The 22,814-nt window shown below is 38.6% G+C and overlaps 1 protein-coding gene across 1 annotated transcript in view; it reads left to right on the top strand.

Moving 5' to 3' along the window:
• The window catches only part of znf608 (zinc finger protein 608), a 50,882-nt gene continuing 28,068 nt past the window's right edge, over positions 1–22,814 (top strand). Inside the window, exon 1 of the mRNA XM_026342665.1 lies at positions 1–1,122. Within this exon, the coding sequence (XP_026198450.1) occupies positions 181–1,122 (942 nt within the window). The 5' untranslated portion in view covers positions 1–180. The remainder of the gene's footprint in view (positions 1,123–22,814) is intronic.

Genomic DNA, 22,814 nt, shown 5'->3' on the forward strand with positions numbered 1-22,814 from the left:
TCATTCAGCCTGTGTTACAGTTTGTGAAGGACCAGGCCTGATCCAGCAGCCTATAACAGACCTGGATGTGTCCACCTATTGCTCGGTACTCTGTGGCACACTGCGGCGGGCTGGCGGGCTGACAATGACTTGAATGCTGATTATTGTGGAGATCGACAAAGGAGACAAGGAAAGGAGGAGATGAACCGTTTCCTGAGAGCTGTAGAGAATGGAGGGCTACTGACGGACTGCAGGGAGCTGTCACCCAACTACACCGCCGCCTCCTCCTCTTCCTCTTCCTCCACCGCCTCCTCCATCTCCATCTCCATCACCTCCTCCTCCTCCTCCAGCGCCGCTGGCTCAGCCGACAGACACGCGGCCCTGCCCTCGCTCCAGACCCGGGGACCTGGCGGCGGCGGTGGCGGCAGCGGCGGGTCGGAGCCGAGGAGATCCGCGCTTAAACGCAGCCGAGCCGGCCGGGAGGGACGAGAGGGACCGGAGGCGGCGGCGGATCACTCAGCGGCTGCCGTCGCGGTGCGCGGCGGCGGTGGAGAGGTGTGCCAGGGGGTCAGCAAGCAGCAGCAGCAGCGTCGGGAGGCTCAAGGACGTCGCGTCGGTGGAGACGGTTTGGAGATGATTTCAGCCGTCAGCAGAGACGCGGACGGGAGCGGCAACAACAACAACAACAACGGCGTCTCAGAAGTGACCACGGCCTCTTCTTCTGCGACATGCGCCAAAGGCAAGGAGGAGAGGAAGGGGAAAAACGTGATCCGGGGCTGGAAGAGGGAGAGAGACAGGGAGAGGGACGCCGCCGCACCTCCTGCTCCTCCAGTCCGGACCAGGAAGGAGAAGCCCGGCGATGGCTCGTCTCCTCCTCCCTCCGTCTTCCTCCCGTCGCCCGCCCTGACTGAGCATCCTCTGTGCCGTGACGGCCCCGGACTCTGCCACTGCGCCGCGCCGGACTCCAGGATCATGGGAGATAATAGCAACGTAAACAATAACAACAATAGCGGGAGTAACGGCGGCGGCGCTGCCAATAAAAACGCGCTGGATTGTGGAGTTAAAAGCGGCGGTGACGCTATTGTTGTCAGGCGGCAGCATGACGACACGCCGGCCGCCAAGAAACACAGAGGAGCCGAGAAGGTAAGCGGCGTTTATTGTCTGGAAGCCAATAACAAAACACACCAACAACAGGACAAGGTGCACGGCAGCTGCTGAGTCTGCCACACTGAACATTTCTACATGAAATCACATAATGTAAAGGTGCAAAAACACTGTTTTAAAGAGTGTAATAGTGTTGATGTTCAAAGCGGACAGCAGTCCCTCAGATGCAGGTGAGAAAGCCACAAAGAAGCCTGCACAGCATCAGACACAGCAGGAATGTTTAAATGGATAGATGGATGGATGGAGGGAGGGGATGACCGCCTGCCTGCCTGGCTGCCTCATGATATTTATTTCCTATTGTTGTTGCCCAGCTGGTGTCATTGTCCCATTGAGTCTGTCTCAGTGCCTGCTAATATTTCCCATGCTCATGTACAGAGAGGAGCTTTTTGGTGCCTTTTTTTTTCCTCCTCCTCCTTTTTGCAGGGAGATATAGTGCAAAGGAGGAGGAGGAGATGGGAGACAGCAGCAGCACTGTGTCCTCCTTCTCTCGTTTTTGCTTGAAATTAGTGGAGAAAGAAACTGGGTCTATTTACATGTGCAGTAGCAGCTCAACGCAAGGATGGAGCTCTGGTGTAAATCTTCCTTTTTGTTGCATCTGTGTTTTTCTTTTAATTCGGGGAAAGAGCAATGATGTCAAAAAGAATCCGATTCTAGAGTGTGGTTTAAAATCCTTTTAAATAAGACTTCAATGCTGCAGGGTGACAGGTTGGAGTGCTGCGGTTTAATGAGCCTATCTGAGGTCCAGTTTCTAGTCGTTTAAGGAGAATAACGAGGATGTTGCCAATTATTTCTGGGTTTAAATGAGTCGTCCTGAGGAGAGACAAAGATGGAGGAAGATTGAGGGATGGGTGGAGAGGTCAGGTGTGGAAAGAGATGTTTGATAGAGAAGGAGGAATTGGATGTGACAGCAGAGGACACAGGCTGAATGAGTCTAAAAGACACACGAGTAAAAAAAAAGAAACAGATGGTAGATGTCTAGAAGGAGTTTTTCAGTTTTTTTTTATTAGTGAATCTGGGATTAGATGAGGCAGGAAAAACTGAAACATCCTCCCTGCTGCTGGCAGATGCTGCTGACAGGAGGAACGCTGGTCTGCCCCGGCTGCTTTGTTTATTTGTTGATCTGAAAGATTCCCGTTCAGTGGTGAAACACACACTCACCCTGGGCTCAGTGGTGACTGTAATTCACTCCCTGTCAACAGTAATCTTGGCTCCATTGAAGAGTTTAAGTGTCCCGTGATGGTTGTAGTGGAGCTCCAGAGGCTTTTTATCTCCTGAAACACTGAGAACTGGGATTATTTTTGGCATTAAAATGGAGATGTTTAAAGATAACTGACTGAATATAGGCACATGCCTCTGTAACCTGCATACAATCAGAAATGATCTATTCGAATCTTTGGAGGTACTTCCCAGCAGGGATCACTAGCTTTTGATTTATGTCCAACACAGCATTTCGACTTCAGAATTCAGAACAGAGACCTGAAGTTGCATATTTGGCCAGATTCCAAGTCCTCTTTAATTATTCCTTTGTCAGACAGGGCCTGTGTTTGACTGGGTTTTGAAAAACTAAGACTATATTTTACAAATTAATGAATACAGGACAAATTGGAGAAAAGAGTTTTATAGAAAGATTGCATTGCTATTCCTTATTAACCTCTGCAACATAAAATATCAGAAACTCAAGGGTCACGTAGCCTCGGAAACAGCTATTAAGTAATATTTGAATTTCAACTATTCTATTAGAGATTTTTCAAAAAGCATGTTTGCATTGCTTAAACAAAGAGGATGAGAAAAGTATCGTAAAAAGTCTTTTGTATGGGATGCCAACATAGTAACATTAAACAAACGTTTGTAAGGAGAAGGTCTTAGTGCAGACTGTGGGTCGGTCATCAAATAAGCTGACGTTCTCACAAGAGCCCAGAGTTTGAGAATGGTACAAAACAATCTTCTATTGCTATTGTGACCGTGAGGAGATTACTGTTAGTGCTGTGATGTTACTAAAGCAGTTATTTTAAGCCATATCACAACATCTTTATTAAAGCTAATTGAGTTTATTTTGTTACTGTGTAAGTGAAATCAACCAGTGTGCTTGTATAATGTAATCTAGTGTTTTTGACTGTTTTTAAAATTGTGTAAAGATAGCTACCATTTTCGTGCCATTGTAAGAGATGTTATTGATTTATTGCTAGAAGCCAGTGAGATGCAATATTAACAGATGCCTGCGGCCATGGGGGTGCTATTTCAACAATCGATGAATACTGTACTTTAGGTTTAGTAAATAGTCTATGTTTTTTTTTAATTCAGTAAAATCTTAGCAAAGGTTAAAAACGTAACATCTGAAGTTGACAAAGAAAATGTTAATTTTGTCCAAATAGCTTGAAATGGAAAGATATTTACTCTTTTTACTCTATCACAGAACACCAGGAAAACCAGTATATACTGACATTTGAAAAGCCTGAAATGGGCAATCTGAGATATTTTGCATAGAAAATAACTTGAATTATTATCTGATATTCCAAATTGTTATTGCACATTGATTTTCTAACAATCTTGAGCTGTAGGCAGCAGTATGTATGATCAAGGTTAGGTGTTTTGGTTAGTTTTGACTTTATTCAGTTTTTAACCTGAGACCACAATGTTTACTTGATCTTTACCAATGCTTAATGTTGCTCAGATAAATACATATAATCTTTAGACAGATTTATTTACATGGGACATTACATTGTTTTTTTGTTTTGTTTTGTTGTTGTTTGCATTACAGAGTTGCACACAAATCAGATTTGAGATTTGATGTGACAAAATGTTCTTTAACTAAACTTTAACTTTAACTCTAAACTTTAAAATGAATTGGTCATAGTGGAAAAATGTTTCTACAAGGTTTTTATAATCCGATACTGTTTCTTAAATACATAACAGTTCTTCTAGTAATGCCAACTGTGCACCTTTTCCCTTTTCTGCGACTGATGTCTCACAGTCTGAGCTGTTGTAGTCTCAGGCTAAAGTTCAGTTGCATGTATTTAATTCTCCTTGAGTGAAACTCTTTTAATGCAGTTGCCAAATTATAGCTGTTACACCATTTGGAAGCAATGAAATTAATCAGATTGAACTCAATCAAGTAAAATTGTGAGAATAATGTGAGATTTTATGATGCATTTAATTTAAATTGAATTGAAATTAGATTAGTTACACCCATGCTGACAAGAACAACTATGGAAGAACAAAATGCAAGGAGTGGCTGTGTAGTTCTATAAATACAGTTATTAGGTCTTTTTATTACGTTCATGACATAACTACACAGAACCACATATTAAAAAAATATTTACAGAGAAGCAGATTTTTGGTGATCTGCTATGAACCATTGGCAACTTAATGTGAATTTTTATAGTTCCTGTATCAGAGCAACTGGGATCAACAGCATTGTTCCTTGAAATATCTGTACGAGTTTATAATAGTATTGTAGGCAAGTAATGCAAGACAATACAGGTAAAATTGCCATATCTTAGACTTAACAGTATATTTTGGTATTTGTTGTTTAAAATAAAAACCAGAGTGATCCACATTAAATAATTCAAACATATTTGACACGTGCAATACAGCTGCTTTTAGTTTTATTGTGGACAAATAAGCCTGTCACAATATGTGATATGATATGTGACAGTGACTTCAGTCATTTTTTCTAAAAATGACCATTGTGTTTAAAGAAATATTTGTTTAAATGGCAATTAATGTATTTGGATGAAATAGGAATTTAGATTTTCCTTGACCCAAAGACTCTTTTACAGTTGTGTTTAGGGTTACATATATACAACACACACAACACATTGTGTCAGAAGTCACTGTTAAGTTGTTTTCTATTAAGCCAGACCACAATCTTCCCTAACCTTAACCAAGTGCTGTCTAACACTACTATTGCCAAGCTCCAACAGTATCCCAGTTTCATGATATATGGTATGATATGAAAGTTTATGGTTATTATTTTCCAGTTGCAATTATTTTTCTTGCAAAATATATTTGTGATTGCAGTTTAGTTGTTTAGATGGTTGTCCTAAAAACCCATGACATACCCGGCAGTGGTTGATAGATTTTGCCATAACTGGCACTTGAAATACATTTAGACCTGGATCAAGTGGTGAACAGGTCTACTAAAATATCAGTACAGATATTCCACAAGCCTGATAAAATAAATAAAAAAATAATTAAATACTTAAACCGTCTGTGGCAGCTGAAATGATTGAGCTGCCCCCCAACAAATCTGATCCAGTCTCATTGACAGAAATAAAAGCAGTTCTGCTGCTGAGGCTGAGGCTGTCATCTGCATGACAATAAGATGCTCTTGAGTTTGTCTGTGAATGACAGCGGCTGCTCTGCTATCACTTTCTGTCTGTCAGTCTGGATCCCTGCAGGCTGAATGAAGATGAAACAACAAAAACACAGCTCCTGTTGGATTTGCTTTATCTTGAATACAGATCGCCTCACACAGGTGTTAACACGCTCGTCAGTATGTGCTTATTCTTATTCCATTGTATGGAAGCATCACATCCTGTTTACTGTACTAAAGTGAGCTCGACTGATGGCTCAGCTGAGAGGTTGTGAAATCCGCCGCTTGCGAATTGTCCCTTTTACCTGGTGAGTTTTAACAGGTTTGCACAGGCTTGGTTCCCATGGCGATACTGAAAATGTTTGGTTTATTCAGGGAGAGTTGTGACTGTGGTGTGAGGTTGCATGTAAACATCTGATCCCAAGCAAGTGGGATCCAGTAGGATGGGAAGCGGACTAGAAGACATGGGCCAAAATATTCTGAAAATATTTTCTTTGAAATTGATATTGTTAATTTTTGATTCGCATTGTGCGTTTAATATCATTAATGAGGAAGGAGACACATTCGGTGTGTTTGTTATGCACAAAATTTGTTCGGGTGAATCTGTCTGCAGGCGATAAATTTGGCACAAGCGCACAAAATAATTATGCCTCTGTCATAAGTAATTATTGACAGACGATAAATGCAGGTGTACTGACCAGAGCTCTGCAGCCACACCTAAATAACTGAGGACATAGGGCTCGGTTTCACTTAGACTTTATAAACCTCTGTATTATTATTTTTTTCAAGCTTAAGAACTGAGATCCACAGACTTGAAATTTTATTGCTTCTGTGAGAAGATGCTGAATCTTACATTTTTCACAGATGGAGTAGTCATAATGCCAGAGAATAATCACATGGAGAGCATAAAATATCTCCATTAAAGCAGAATGTAAAATCCTGCATTTTGTAGCTTTGTCTTTCAGTCGTATACACACACACTCTCTCCTGTTGGGCTCTTGGATGCAGTCGAAATTATTTTTGCTGCCTGTTAGAATTTCTGAGTTCATCATCTGTGACAGTGCCAATTCTCGGCTGCTTAACAGATGATTGGTTTGTGGTTTGTGTCTGCAGTAAAGTTGTCTGGAGATGCTTTAGACTAGTCATTAATGAACAGTACTTCATGGCAGCAAAGCACGTTACAGGCACTGTCAGAACCTCCTGCAGGTTTAGACTGCACCAATGAAACAGTTTTAGGGCTTGCTAAGTCTAAAAGACACTAGGAGAAGGCACAGAACATATTCATTCAAGATTCAAGAAGCTTTATTTTAATTCCGCAATATGCACAGACATAAAATGAACTTAAATGTTATATTAAGTTCACAGTCTGACATAAAACACATACTTTTAACGTGATGCTGTCATCTTAAAATTAAGGTAAAAAGAATAAGAAATCAAAACTGAAAGTTGACTTATTGTAAGGTAGTATATCTTCGTACACATACATGTTTGTTTTCTATTTAAAGCTACAGTAAAGACTTGTTTCAAATATATTTTTTAGCACAAATATGTATCTAAATGTTGAGACTTGTTAAATCCTTCTGAGTCTCATTGAACAGCCTGGTGGAAGATATTCACTTCTGACGGTTTGGAAGCATAGTATGCCCTTCTAGCAAATCAAATTTTAAATGATTTCTGCATGAATGGTAAGTTTAGTAGCTTCTTATTTTTTGTAGTTTTATAATGACTAATGACTCGAGGGCTGTGCTGTGCAGAGCAATCAATTTTGAATTGCCAGCTGGAGACAGCTTGATCCCTAAATGTTGTGTATTGTGGTTTTAATTTGACAATAATGTCACAGTGTCAAGTATTTGTACTATTATAAAACACAGTATTATTTTATACCAGACAACTTGAATTTGCTCTGTTACACATTATTGTATACATCACACAGTTTAACAACTTCAATATTTCTGTTTGTTAGAGTGTTCAAAGTGTCTGTTGACCAACACCTCCTGTTAATGCTGAAGTGTAAAAGAGAAAATTGTGATAACAATTTCATCACATGCTCAAAACAACAGTAAAATCATAGTTATCACACTCAGTCTAACACTGTATTATTGTTGAATCAAGTTGGAAGAGTTCTACCTTCACTATATTTGCAATTTAACACCAAAGTAATACATATCAGGTTATTAAAATTATTTTATGTTTGTGGTTGCATCAATGAACTTACAGTCAAATAAATAAACAGCAGTCTGGAGCGAAGCCTTCAGAGAGTTGACGAAAAAGAAAAATTCACTAAACTGAAGATTTAGAGCCAATGGGCTGAAATCAAGTTTCTCACAGAAACACAAAAACATGACTTTGAAACACCTCTTCTTGTTTTTTAGTTAACATATCACAGCTTGATGAAGAAAACTTTAAGCACCTTTTGTTTCTATAGTTAATTCTTTCCTTTTTTTTTTTTTTTTTAAAGATGGAGCCTCATCAAAACTTAAAAGTGATAATTTCAACACAGTTTCCATTTTGTCACTAAATGTATTTATGTCAATCTGTCAGCATGAAAATGATAAAACTGATAAGCAGCTGTGACTTGATGCACTTTATTCACATTCATTAAATTACACCTACAATGTGTAAAGATGCTAAAAACGAATAAAAAAAGTGTTAATTATGTCTGCACTGTGGCAAAGACGGAGATGTTGTCAATTAAAATCTGTTTACTGCCTTTTTATGGCTGAAAATATTATTTGCATGTTTCAAATTCAATGATTAAAAGTTCATTATATGTATCAAAGTTGCGCTGAACTATTTAGTTTAATTCACCTTCTGATCATCATTGACAGTAGTTTATTATGGACCAACCTTTTTATTTAGGATTTTATCATCAGACAAATGTCACTGGTGCTCAGCAGGATTCAAACTCAAACACCGTCACGTGTCCAGGCTGCACCACAGCCTGATAATCAGCTGCACTTTGATGTTGTTTATGCTGTAAATTTTCAAAGTATATTGGCTGGAGCGAGCTTCAGCCAGTGTGGTCAGACAGTTATCTGACAGCCAGTCAGTCAGATATCTTTCTAAAACACAGAGTAAAAATTTTAAAGACACAAATGTCAAACTGCTAACTCTTGATGTGGATTTTTAAACAGGGACAAACCACAGGCTCTGAGTCATGTCTGCAGAGACGTCAGATCTGGCATGTGCAAAGACTTTTATTCAACGCTGTTAAACTCTGTGAGTCACATTCACAGGAACTTTTCAAAGGCTGAACATTAATTTAAAAGGGTCTGTCCCTCCCTGTGTAACACACTAATGACTCAGTCTCAACATTTAGGACAGTCAGATTTCGTCTTTTAAGGACACATCAACAAGGCAGTGTAGTTCTTGCCATAGCTCCATAAAATTTTCCTTTGTTTCACAGAGACAGCTCATAACATGAGCAGGGACAGCATCAATTCTCTTTTACTTCGCCATATTTGTGACACAACATACTACCAACATGTTGTTGGAAAACATAAACTGACATGCTAGACTTGGACTAGGAGGATATCAATTTAGATATGCTTGTGCCTATTTACACATCCAACATTTCCAATGTTTGTCCATTTGGAGACACATCTGTGTCCACCTGATGAATAAGTGCATTCTCCTTTTACCTCTAGTTTTTGGTCTCTACTATCTCCTGACGAAAATACCTGCTCTTAAAATGCTGGACCCTTCAAATTGACCAACAAAGTCAGAAATTATTTTACAGACTGAAGACTATTAGGTTTTCAACCTGCACATACAATCCCTGTGATATTCAGAGTCGCTTCATGAATTATAGCCAAAGAATTTGTATTCTGAAATGATGCTTTTGTGTATTTATGTTGGTGTGGATCTTTCCTGGTTGTGGTTTCCTTTCTTTCTGTCTGTGTTGGAAACAACTGTAATGAGGCAAAACAATTTTCCTCTGGGATTAATAAAGTTTTTTGAATCTTGAATTGCGGCTAACAAAATTTTTCATTGTTAGTTCAATGTCATTGCTTAATGTATAAAATGTCAGTAGACAAGAGAATTTTAGCAAATTTTGTATAAAAAATGGCTTTCTTAATGAAACTTTTTTGGAAATAATGGTTCAGTTGCTGGAATTAAGTGCAGATGAACACATTTAGGCTATACTTCAAGTGGTAAACAATGTGTGTTTACAATTTTATATTAATTAAAATTTTGTTGCAAGATCACAGCGTTGTGTCCAAAGACGCTGCTTCTCTGCTGTGCGAGAATTGTATTTTTGTCTTGGTGGCAACAATTTATACATACACACAAGGGGATACGTGTGGATCATTAGAAGTCATAATCAACTTTTTCATGATTAAATCTTTTTGAGATAATTATTTATTAAAAGGTGTACATTTCCCACCGGTTTTGCACCAGAACTAAAGCAAAACATTTTTTTGTCTAAACTCTAAAAGGTTCCACTTGCTTTCTTAGTTTCTTTCACTAAGGAAGAAACTAATCAATTCAAAGCTCAGTGTAAAAGTGAGCTATAATTTTTGTTTTATAGACTGGAGCTGGTGAAAGATCTCTGCTTTGGTTTTGTTCGTCGGCTCCACTGGGCTGTGATTGACAGACGGTTATTGGTTGAAAAAATGGAAATCAGACAGACAGAAGGCAGAAGGAGCCCCCCTGGTGAATCTGACAAAGATCCAAAGCTTCAGAAGTTTTTGAAAATGAGCAGGTGACCTTGCTTCCATCATCCTAGGGAAAACTTTCTGATAGAGATGTGCAGGTATTAAACAAAGAGTTTTATTGTTTCTTTTCTAGTCCTGAAGAAATTCATGTCTGACCCAAAAACATGGTGATGTTGCAGCAAATACGACCATCAGTCACTGAAAATGTCTAAGTTTGTAAAAACCAGTTTTCTTGTCCAGCAAAAGTAACAATTATAATATTTATTCAAGCAATTCGGTTGTGTTAAACTGTGAAATGCAGGAACATCATGTTGTAGTTGGAGACATCATTTTTTTGTCCTGCATCCTTTACTTGAATTTGAACACTGCGCTGAAACTGACAGTGTAGTGACCGTACAGACAATAACACCAATGAGTGTTTCTATGTGTTTGTGTTCAGCTCAGCCTCTAATTGCATTCAGCACTCGGAAATCCTATGATAATATTCCGTTTATCTGATTGTTATAAAATGAACATAAAGAAGTTTTCAGCATTTTATTGTAAAATGAACGAATTTCCTCAACCAGCTCTTTTGCAGTAGATGTCAAAAGAAAATGTAGCTCATTCATACAAAAAATGGAATTTGTATAAATTGCTGCGTTTACACTGGTAACACTTTGGGGATCTGAGTGTTCTTGAAAATATGATTATTATCTTATTGCCTTTGGCACAGCTACCTAAGTGTTATACCTCATTTGAAAACCATTTCAGTCATTTTACGGTAGGATGTATAACATGGAAATAGTGAAGACCCGTTTATAAAAATAAAATAATTTACTGGTGCTTAATCCCTTTGTCTATAAGGTTACTCCAGTGCGTCTTCTATTCAGATGCTCCTGCATTAGTATCATGATCTGTACCACGACAGATCACACATGGAATCTTGGGCACTTAACAACTCTCTTTTTAGTCCCAGGTGTTTCTCTGCTGTACTAGATTCACTATCTGTGATATTCACCTGATATTTCATTTTTCAGATGTTTAGATATTTCTCTATGCAGCACCATCTGTCACAGATGTGTAAATGTACCCAAATGACCGATGACCGAAATCATTGCCAACTATCTTAATTAATTGAAATTGTAATTATTAATTAAATAATTATAAGAGATTTTTTTTAAGACTTTGATTTGTTTTTGCAGCACTATTTAATTTCCAGTTTCTCTTATTTTTACACTGTCTCCTATTTGTGCCACATCATGTTCTATTTTAACTCGGTAAAATACTATCAGATATTACTGTGTGTCAGAATCTCTGTAGTTAATAGGACAGCATCTGTCACTGTTGCAGGTGATGATTTACTAATGAATTGAGAATTCATACCACGTCTATTAGGATTGTCATGATGTTGTTGACCAACGTGTACTGGACATTTTGTCCTTGTTACCAGTTTAATGTTAAAGACCATAAGCTTTAATATTACTGAAAAAAAAACATGAAAGTAGTGCTGAAGCTGGATTACAGCCAAGAGAATTGTGTATATAGATATAGAGATATAGATATATATCGAGGTAACTATAAAAATACCAAACATGAGTTAGCATTGGATTTTCAGCCTGTCTGAATCTATTCTATGATTCAGTTGAAGCAGCTTTGCAAATCTAGAAAATGATTCAACATGTTCGTTTGTCCTACATTTAGTTTTAGAGGAAAAGAATTGTTGTCATGCTGTTTTCTGTGAGCTAAAACTGTCAATCATGTTACAACTGCAGGGTGCAGCTCCATCCCCGATGTCACAGCGCGTATTTTGCCCTTGTTTGAAATTGTTGTCGACACAAATTAGTGGAAATGTGCCCATTTGTCCAGTATAATTCTCCGTTTATTTAATGCATCTTTGAAATTGTGTGATTGATTTCCTGGAAATTATGAACGAATGCTCAAAACAAATCACGGCTATTACCTGTGATCAAGCAAGGCAATGTAATTTTGCCTACATTTTTGATATTGACTCTGTATATTTTCATTCACTGGCATTTCCATTAATAAGCCTGATTCTGCAAGTAGATTTGATAATTAGGCAGAAGCTCAAATTGAAAAGGACAAGTAGATGAGCAGGACCACTAAATGACTCTGCCGACTGTATTGGCCCCTACTCGAGGAACAGAAGTGTGTTTTCAGAGCAGTACAACAGCTCATGTGAAGGGTGGACTGAGAGTCCATTAGGTATTAAAGTATCAGTGCCAACCAGTGTTAAAAGCCTTCGTGGCATGACGGTACGCCCACAAGCTCTGCAGGCTGGCAGGTTTTCGTCTGCATTAATTCAGCAGAGCATCCACTGCTTAAAGAAACACCGAAATAAAGAAAATGCAACGTAATATCATCACCTACCATCTGTCGTTACCTGAAAACCTAAGAATCACTTATCTGCCTTTCATATTTTATTTAACTCCAGATTTCCTAATAACATTTCCCTTTTACACACAGGGGGGTTCTTCAGTAAAAAAATCCAAATCAGATTAAAGCTTCTTCCATCTGAATTGATCCATATAGTTGAAGATGTTTTGGAGTCTTGGTGCAGGCTTATTAAAGTGTTCTTCACAGCATAACAATGTCAAATGTAAAAGCAATACTAGCATACCTGTATAAATGAAGATCATTGTGGCATCATTTGAGCTAAATTCTTTCATCAAGGACTCTGCGATGCACCAAAAGCAGTGATGTGATCATTTTTAGTTATTATATAAATCCATCTCTACTCTAGGAGTACAGGATTTAATACAATTTTAACAAATCCTGAACCACTATTGTTTCCTTTTGAATCTGTAACAATATACAATTAATTATTTTACAGCTGGAAAACAGTAGGTTGAAGGAGTGTTATGGGTTGCTTGTTCACAGTGAGGGTAAAATGCGTGAGACTGAAAGGCAGATTGGTGCAGTGTCAGCAGCAGCAACAATGAGAAGAAGCTGCTTTGTTGTATTTGACTGAATCACAAACACAGTCCCGCAGTCTGTCCCACACCTAACTGAGTAGATGTATGTATGTTCAGAGTGCTGTGGGGTTGAGGTTTTCTTGTAGGCTAACCCAGAAGCTTGCATTACCCTGGTTACCTTGACAAAAAGCCAATGGGATTTTTACACTGGCTTTTGCATTATTGGGCAAAATAAACTCGTTTTTCTCAGGAACATAATATTACCAAATGAACACCACTTTTCTGATTTTGTGCAGCCTAAATATGATATGATATAATGAAAAGGAGCCCGTTGTGATGGTTTGGGCATCCGATCTGGATGGCTCCTCTGTTGGAGGTTTTCCATGCAGATCCAGTTGGTAGGAGACCCCTCAGTAGCCAGAGCTTTAGCTTGCTGCTGTCAAGCTGCTGTCATTTCGTCAGAGAAGAGTGTTCACTCTGTTCCGAATTGCAATTACCACATTTCAGTTGAATGCCTCCGTTAACCCATGATGTTGTAGTTTACATGCATGTCTTTACAGACTTATATTCTGATATGAGTCCAGTTGTTTGCACCATATATAATGATATTCCTTCCAATGCATTGACATAAATGGGGCATATACACAACGTCACGTGACCTTGACCTTTGAACACCAAAATCATATCCGTTCATCCTTCATTCCCTCCTAGTGTTCCTTAGATATTGCGTTCATGAGAACCGAGTGGACGTACGGACAGATGGATAATGTGAAAATCATTTCACTTGTCTGATACAGGGAGATCCCACTTAGAAACAGTCTGTGGCTGAGAACAATCAGCAGCATCCGCTGACAAACGTCTGAAGGGAGCTGTTAAACTAGTGGTGAAGTTGGCCATTTTAACCGGTGAAAAGAACAGATGGTGCCTGAATTGAGACGTTGTTAATGGTACTTTTTATGTAGTATTTTGCTGACTAGTAACTGAATTCCACAATGAATGTGAAATTAAACTCTTGATCATTTGTACCGTATACCATGTCTACCAAAAGGTGACTGAAAAGTGGATCTTCACTCTCTCAGTCTGTTCTCATGTTGAGGATAGTTAGATTGACCCAACCTCAAGTCAACCAGCAACAAGAACAGATGAAAAAGAAGGGAATACAAAAGCCCAAATAATCACTATAATTATTCTTATAATAAAGAAAATAGTACCGTGGTGTAGTCTATTTGCAGCCTAACAATAGCCTTCATTTTATTCAAAATAACACAAGCATGTCCAGTATTTCTTGTGAGTGAGGAACATGGTTAGAAGTCTTCAGAGGTCTACTCTTTTCTTGGGAGCCAAGAGCGTACAAATTATATCCAACATAATTAGCTCTACAGGGTCCTAGAGTGTTGTTTGCTGTTGTGCCTACATATTAATTGATGGTGCATCAGGCAGCTGCAGTTACTCTCTGTGTTTGGATCTGTTCAGGTCGACTGGGTATTGGATTAGGTCTAATGTAGGTGTGGTATGATTGTCCTTGGGTTCCTTTAGGACTGCGTCTTTGATTTGGAAAATTAATTTATGCATGTGAGGTCTGGGTATATAGAGTTTGGACGCATTCCAGATTTTTTACTGATGAAGGCCTCTACCCCACCGAGACCCAGTAATTTTTTATTCCCCCTCTCTGTGGAGGACGTGTCTTTCTGCTGCATTTCAGTAACCATTAGCCTACACTGCAAGACAACAATTAAACTTTGAAATGGCAACAAGAGCCCTACACGGTATGTTACATAGCTCTGCTAATGTTTATATTTGCAAATTCTAAACCAGCTCATCAGCTAGATGTTATAATATTCTGTCAGTGTTAGTTTGATGCATGACTGGTATCACACAGTATGAATGTCAGTACTTACAACAGTTTCATTACTTGAATCACCTTTACCAGTAGTCATCTCTACGTGGTGGTTTTAGGTCTTATAATTTGTGGTGTCCATATGTTACCGGGAAAATATACAGTGGGTAGATTGCACAGGTCCAAACAAAAAAAGGATGTAGCATTGTTTGTAGTTTGTTGATGTAGTTTAACTTAGTATGTTTCTTTAATTTCTTACCTTCCTCTTAATATGTCACAATCTGTTATCATCATCAGTTTTGACTATTATTGGCAAGTTCTTTGTCACATAATGTTAATGCACTTTTATCCACGGTGAAGAATTTATTAGTAGAAAGTAAGTCACTCATCAGCTCAGTATGGTTGTTAGTAGAGTTGTTCATGTGAAGGTTTATAACATTCTGCCTTGTTAATACAGCATCACATACATTAATTAAGATTTTAGCTGGATCAGTGTGAAGATGCAAATAGTTTTGTATTTGTAATGTTAAATGCTATTTAATTTGGAATCTGCTAATATTCCTGCATGACAAGAGGCAGCTATAAAAAAAAAAAATAAAAATCTCTGTGGCCAATGTGTTTATTGGCCAGGTTTCAGATTTCCCTGTTGTAACCTGATCGAGTCTCCTGTATATTAAAACTGTCTCTGGTGTTACATCAGCTGCCAGGCTGCGATGTCTGTCTCAGTTCAGATGTTTTATAATTATATCATTATGAAAACGCTGCTTGCAAACACTGCAGCTCTGGGAGATTAATTTATGCAGAATTGGGCTGACATAATTATTGTTAATGGTTGATTGTGCAGCAGTGGTGTTGTTGAAGGAAAGAAGCGGTTGTTAGTTTTTAGATATTTTGCAGCAGCAGCAGGAGTTATTATGGCAGTGAGTAATGTGCATTGTTTTTCACTCGGTTGGTTTAAATGCCATTAGCTTGTCATTCACTGGGAAGGTAAGTGGTGTGTGTGTGTGTGTGTGTGTGTGTGTGTGTGTGTGTGTGTGTGTGTGTGTGTGTGTGTGTGTGTGTGTGTGTGTGTGTGTGTGTGTGTGTGTGTGCTCTTATGGTGATACTGTCGGGAGTGAAGAAGATGGAGCAGAGATGAGAGGGCTGGAGAGAAAATGGGAAAAAAAAGATGGTTACCATTTGCAAACACACACTCCACACACCACAGATTGTCTCCACATTCACACACCACCACACACACACACACACACACATACACACACACACACACAATGCCTCCTCTTTCAGCAGCAACAATAAAGACAGGAAAGATTTCTGTCTGGGTAGAAAAAAAAATTCTGTCAGTGCTGCTGCTCACTGAGGGATTTAATAGGAGGGGAGGAGGAAGAGGAGGGTGAAGAGAGGACAGGTGGAAAGAAAAGGGAGGAGGGAGGGCAGAGGATGGGGAAACAAAGAAGGGACAGGAAAGAGAAAAGGAAAAGGAAACAGAGTCTCAGGAAAGACGGCAGGAGGAAGAGCAAAAGATGAGGGCCTGGTGCAAGAATTTAGAGGGAAAGGGACATGGAGTAAAGAGAAGTATTAAAAATGAGTCAAGAGGTAAAGAAAATGGAGAAAGAAATGAAGGAAGTGAAAATGAACCGGGGATAAGAAGCAAGGAAGGGGAAAATGTCCTGTCATCCCTCGAGAGGAAATGATGACAAAAATAAAAAGAAAGATGTCAAGTAGAAAGATAAATAAAAATAATATCCTGGAGGAGAGGGAGAGTGAAATGTGAAGGAAAGAATCAATGGAGGAAGAAGGAAAGACGAGAAGAAAGGAATGAAAAGAATGGAAGTAATGGGAGTGAGAGTGAGAAACAGTAAAGAAGAATAGGAAAAAAATACAGTGAAGAAATAAAGGAAGAAAAGACTGTAAACCAAAAATGAGGAGAAACAAGAAAGATGATGGGTGAAAGAGAAAGAAGAGATAAATCTCATCAAACAAGCTGACAAAATTCACTTTTACTGCTTCTCTCTACACTCCTGCATCCGTCAGCAGAGCTGGGCAAGTGTATGGATAGATGGATAGATGGATAGATGGATAAATGAGAAGATGGATAGATAATTGGATGGTTGGGCTGATTAGCATTCTTCATTGGCATTTTTGAACACATACAACAGCATTTCTCTGTAGTCTGGGTGCAGAAAAATGTGCTTGGATATGAAAAAAAGCATGAAAACCAGAGATAAAAAATGTCTCTGTTTAATTATAGATTCTAGGAGCAGAATTAATGGAAATCTCAGCTGGCTCCCCAGATACCCACCATCCACCCTCCCTCTCCTGATTAGTTTGTGTAAACCTAGTTCTATATGTGAGTTAGGACAGTTGTTTGTGATTCAACCTCAAGACAAAGCTCCAGCGTGACGGAGGAAACGTTAAAGTCCAATCTTAAGCTGCAGCAGACTTTTGTTTTCCTCTTCTGCCCTTCATCCCCTGCCTTTCACTGCTGAAGTGGATTTGCAGGGTGAAATTGATTAAACACGCAGCGTTTATGTGTGTCTGCAAATTCTGTGAAAGTAGATTTCCCATTGTCACCTTATTTTTCAGGTCTCCGTTCTATGTGTATGTGTAAGACTGGCCGTTGTTGCAACTGCGCCATAGCTAACCTTCATCTCAGTTATTGTTGCTACACCTGTCAGTTTTTCCCAAATAGCTCTGCACAAACCATGACAATGACAGAGGCAGATTTTTCAACTGAATTTGAGGTTGCTGGAGCATTAAAATGTGTGTCCAACCGTCCGGGCTTTCATGCTTGGCTGAGGTGAAAAAAGTTGGTGTGTTGATAAAAACGAAATCTGACAAAGGGCAAAGGAAAAAGATTTAGTGAATAAATGATGATGTACATGCAGAAAGACATAGTGCCCAAAAATATCACATCTGTTGTGAATGTTACAGTTCTGAAATCATGATGCCATAGTTTGGAGAAAATGGACCCTTACCACCACCAACCTACTGGCAACCCACCTTTTGCACACTAACAGTGGGTTCCTGACACATGCAAATTCAATAAAACACCCAGGAAATCTGATATTACTTGTTGTGAGAAGACTGTAGTCTGTTGGCACTATGTTGGACAGTAACATGGTGGTCTGAGTGGTGGTGAGGCGCTCAGAAGCATTTAGTTGGTGATTTATTAAAACTCTGCACCAAACAACCATAAGTTGGGAGAGTGGATTGATGAGACTGTAACCTGCTTTAAATTGACAGATGAAACAGAAATGTCTTTAATCATCATTTTCCACTCTTAGAGGGAAGTCATGTTGTTGTGTCACCTTGGTTGGACCAAGTGGAGAATAGGTGTAACTGTTTATCTCCATCATCCAATAGACCTACTGTCACTCTGCATTAGTGGACGTCAATAACCATTAATTAATTAGCATTTTCTTTTTCTATTTTCTGCAGAAGTGGGTTTTGGTATTTGTTCTACATTTAGTTGTAAAGTTTTCTAACAAGAGCGCTGCTGATAAATAATTAGTAGTTTTGTTAATGGATTTTTTTTTTACATAATTATCCTGTTATTGTGAGAAAATGACCTTTTGCTTTCTTGAGTTGTTCATCCAATTACAGTGACAAAACAAGTGTGTTATCCTAAGATAATGAGATAATTAACTTGTTATCCTGAGATAGCAGAATAAGAGATGATTGCAACCACTCTGCTCTTGGCTTCTGTAAATATAAAAAGTGCCTTTTTTGTTTTATCATGAAGCTTTATGCCTCTTCCTGCAGGAAGAAGTGGAAATAAGAAATTCACTAAAACATATATTTTAAGTGGTGTTATACAGAGCTTTGTTAGTCCGTCTGGTGATGCTGTAACTTTATTCTTTGAGGAAGAATAGCAGTGAATTTTGTCTGAAGAAAATGAGGAAGACAGATTCAGTGTTTGTGCACAGCTCCAGGGTCCATGCATATTTTAGTGTTGTTTGGGTCTTTGTGTATTTCATGCTCCTGTGCGGCTTAGTTAAAGCAAAAATTCTTAAAAAAAAAAAAATACACAAAAAAACCTTGGTCTTTGTTGCCTGGCTAAACATACAGAAGGCTTCACTAAACAAGATATTGGAGAGTCACAGAAAAAAATACAACTGAAATATCGGATATCGATGATCACAGAAGCCTCAGGCAGGAGAGTTGATGCAGAGTTTTAGTCGGCATTAGTTCATGGGAGTAGAACAAAATACTTAACAAGAAAAGAAAGAGGCTGAAACTGTTAACATGACCAGTCCCCCAATGGACCAGATGAAGGTTTACAGTTTTCCAAAGACAGCAACCCATCTCCAAATCATGTTGCTCTGCCAATCATACTTCACATACTGTAGATTAGAAATTTACTGTGTGAATGGAAAATGTAATTCAGTTGTTATTATGTTCCCTGAAGATATATATAAAAAAACATATTTGCAGTTTGGTTCCATAAGAACAGAATTTTTAGGAGAGGGGGTTGGGGAAAGGAAGTTGGGAAACAAGCAGTCGTCTCATGGGTTAAACTTTTAACATTTTGTTACATAACAGTGTTTCCTCCTTTACTTCTGAGAGAGAAGAGCCAGTAGCTCTTCCTATGACAGGACTTCACATAGTTTCTGGGGATTTGCTGAAACTACTGATGCTGTTATTTTTCTACAAAGGACAGTTTCACCATCTCGTCTATATTGGCAGACGTTCTTGGGAGACATTGACAAAATCCTGTTGTGTTGTTTCACTTGACTTTGTGGAAAATCGGTACTAAAGAATCTTTTAAGAATTTTTCTTTTAAAAATCTGATTTTTATGTTAGTACCCTTGGGAGGACAATCTCAAGATTTTGTAGAAGAAATGATTCCTATGAAAAGAATATAACCACAGTCTTCTGATTAGACTGTCTTTCTCAGTGCCAGGGTCACACTGGGTTATATACTGCACTCCCATGTTTTATAATTTTATGCTAATCAGTCTTGGGATTTGAACTGGTAACATCTAATCATAGTCTTTTTATTTTCTTTCTTACTAGAGCTGCCTCCAGTTCTGTTGTGTTGCTGTGATCTTCCAGTGTGTATTGTAGTTTGTTTTTTTTTAAATTAAGAAATAGTGTGAGAAAGGATGATTTGTTTGAAGCATTTAACACACGAGGGAGCGGACTTGTGTTTTTATTGTTATTTTGCTGTGTGACTCTGTGTTGTTGGCTGACTATAGCTGCTGTGTGAATTGCTATTGAGCGTTGTTATTCTGGGTGTCTGAGGGAGGGAAAAGGCGTTAACGGCTGAATAGAAATCACCAGGGATCGTGATTCTTCTTTTATACTTAATTTGCTTTGTGATTTGGTAGAAGAAATCCTGGGTGGTCTTTGTCAGCAGCTGTGTGGGAGTTAAAAGACCGTTTCAGGAAACGCAGAGGATCATCTCTCTTTTGTTTTATTGCTATTTTGCATGATATATTTGCATTGTTCATCAGGGTTTTAACATAAATGCAGTGCACTGCACAACTGATACAAAGCTGCTTAAAATACCTGGAGGAGAAAGGTTAGAATCAAAGCTAAACCATGCACCCTGAAGTATTGGTGAGTTTCTCTACAGATTTGAGCCACATTGGTACCAGAGGAGGGGAAAGTAATTGTTTTGCAAGTCGCAAGCATAGGTGTAACCTTGTAGGTGGACAGGAAAGCATCCATTGATCCATTACCTCCACTGCTTATCCTGTAAAGAGGAGCATGTAGGGTTGAAGCTATTCCCAGCTGTCATCGGACGAGAGGTGGTGTACATCGTAAACTAAGACTAAGAAGAAGGAAAACCAGTTGACTCATCTTCCAGGTAACTGTAACTAGATTACTGAGGAACCTTTCCAACACTGTGGGCAGATCGTCACTCTAATGCATCTCCTCAATTATTTTCCAAAAATCATACTGTAATCTATGTCCTACGTTAACCTGCAAAAATAAGATGTCTACAATAGAGCTGTAATGGTGGCTTAAATAGTTGATGGACAGAAAATGAACCTACATCTATTCTGATGTTTTTTTTTCTGTAGACAATAATGTTAAATAATTACTGTTTGAAGCTTTTCAGTTGTAAGACTTTGATTCTCGAGTCAGTCCACTCTGCTCCCTTCAGCCCGCTCTCTCCCTGCACTGCTGTGTTTGTTTACCACCTGCTGTGCCCTGCCACGCTCGGCACAACCTTTGAGGTATTAGTCGTTATCAAAATAAAAAAAATTGAAGCTGCACTGCAACTTACTAATCAAGCAGAAATGGTTGAAATTCTTTAACTGGTTAAAAGGTCCATAACCCACTTTACAAGCAAATATCTCTGCACCACTGCCAGTACTGTTGAATGAGTTTGGGTCATAGGAGGTACTGACAGCATCTCACCATAATAAGATAGTTTTAGAGCAGGCTTCTACTAAAAATTATATATATAAAAAAAAAAAGGTACATGATAAAGCTAAAGGTTTTCTTCGCCATTGGAAAAAATTATTCTGTCATCCTCACAGTTGTTTGTCATAATCTTTCAACCTCTTGATGTTCCAGTTTAGCAGATTTTGTTCTTTGTAAGAATGTACCAGATAGTTGATTTGTCCACATCTAATGTGTTTTCTGTCTCTTTGTTTGATTTGTTTTGGTTTTTTTCCGTCTAATGTAGGCTTGTTCAGATTCCAAATACAATTGTAACGCAGCAGAATCAACTTTGAACCTTTTATCTGCTCACTTGCACAATGAATTAAGAGGGAATAACACACAGCTGTCCATGGAACAGTGAGCAGCCAACTGTCCAGATATTTTTGAGCAACCAAAACTGGCGTTGAGTCTGTTAATTCATTTATTGTTATATTTCACATCTATAGTTTTGATATTATAGAGAAAAAATGCAGACATTATGCCTCTGTCCAAATAAATACACATCTGACCTGTATGTTTAGACCTTAGAACTGGCTCTTGGCCAGGAAAACTGATTCCAGACATCAGGTCTGAAACCAAGAACCACTAGTGTCAGAGGCTGAGAGCTGGGTTATAGTGACCAACAACACAAACTAAAGCTTTTTTAAAGGTAAAAATCAGTTCATCATTTATAGATTTAGATTTGTTTGACTGTATTTTGATTAATAAATTATACTCGATGCTAATTATCTAGCTGAAGGCTAAAGGTAACAAAGACATTAACATCCTACATACAGTTCTAACAAACGTGATCAATGTCTATTGCAATCACAACAAACGGCCCACATGTGTTGGACCAGTAGTCTTTCGGTGTAAGTGTAGGGTCACAGAGCTTGTACAGTAGTGCTTGTTGTTATGTTTGGCATTGTTGTATGGAGATGTATATACATATGTGATGTAATGACAGGCTTACAGTTTACACCAACTCGGAAACTGCACTAGCCCAGAAATGGCACTAAAAAGAGCTACCTTAAAGTCTATGAGTCACATTAACACCAGCAAATCAAATTGGTTGATAATTCTAGAGAAACTATTATGCTCATTATGGGTATCCTTATCAAACTAGTTGACTCTGATTTCCAGTTCTTTAATTTAAATATCTGCTTATATCTAGTCCACAGAGCTGCACTTGGCATTAATCTCTGCAGTTTAAGCTGCTCTAAAAGAAAAATAGCAAAGGGATTTTAAGAAAAGCACAGAAAACCATTGGGTCTTTTGTGTCTTTCTTTCCAAAGAGCCAAGAAAAAACAATTTGTTGTCAGATTTGAGAGAGACCTGTGTGAGCAGCAGATTGATCTTCACAATAACACAACAGAAGCACAACTCCTTTATCTGGGAAGTGAAACGCCACAGATGAGCTTTGTGTTGGACTGTGCTGCAGTTTTTCAAGTATTTACAGACTTGGCATGGCAAGGACATTTTTTTGAACTTGGAAATTACTCAAGAATATCGTGCAGTGAGATATCTGTCGAGCTCATAATCTTTATTGAGTCATAACAGAGGAAAAAATC

Source organism: Anabas testudineus, chromosome 9 (assembly GCF_900324465.2).
Source record: "Anabas testudineus chromosome 9, fAnaTes1.2, whole genome shotgun sequence".
NCBI lineage: Eukaryota > Metazoa > Chordata > Actinopteri > Anabantiformes > Anabantidae > Anabas > Anabas testudineus.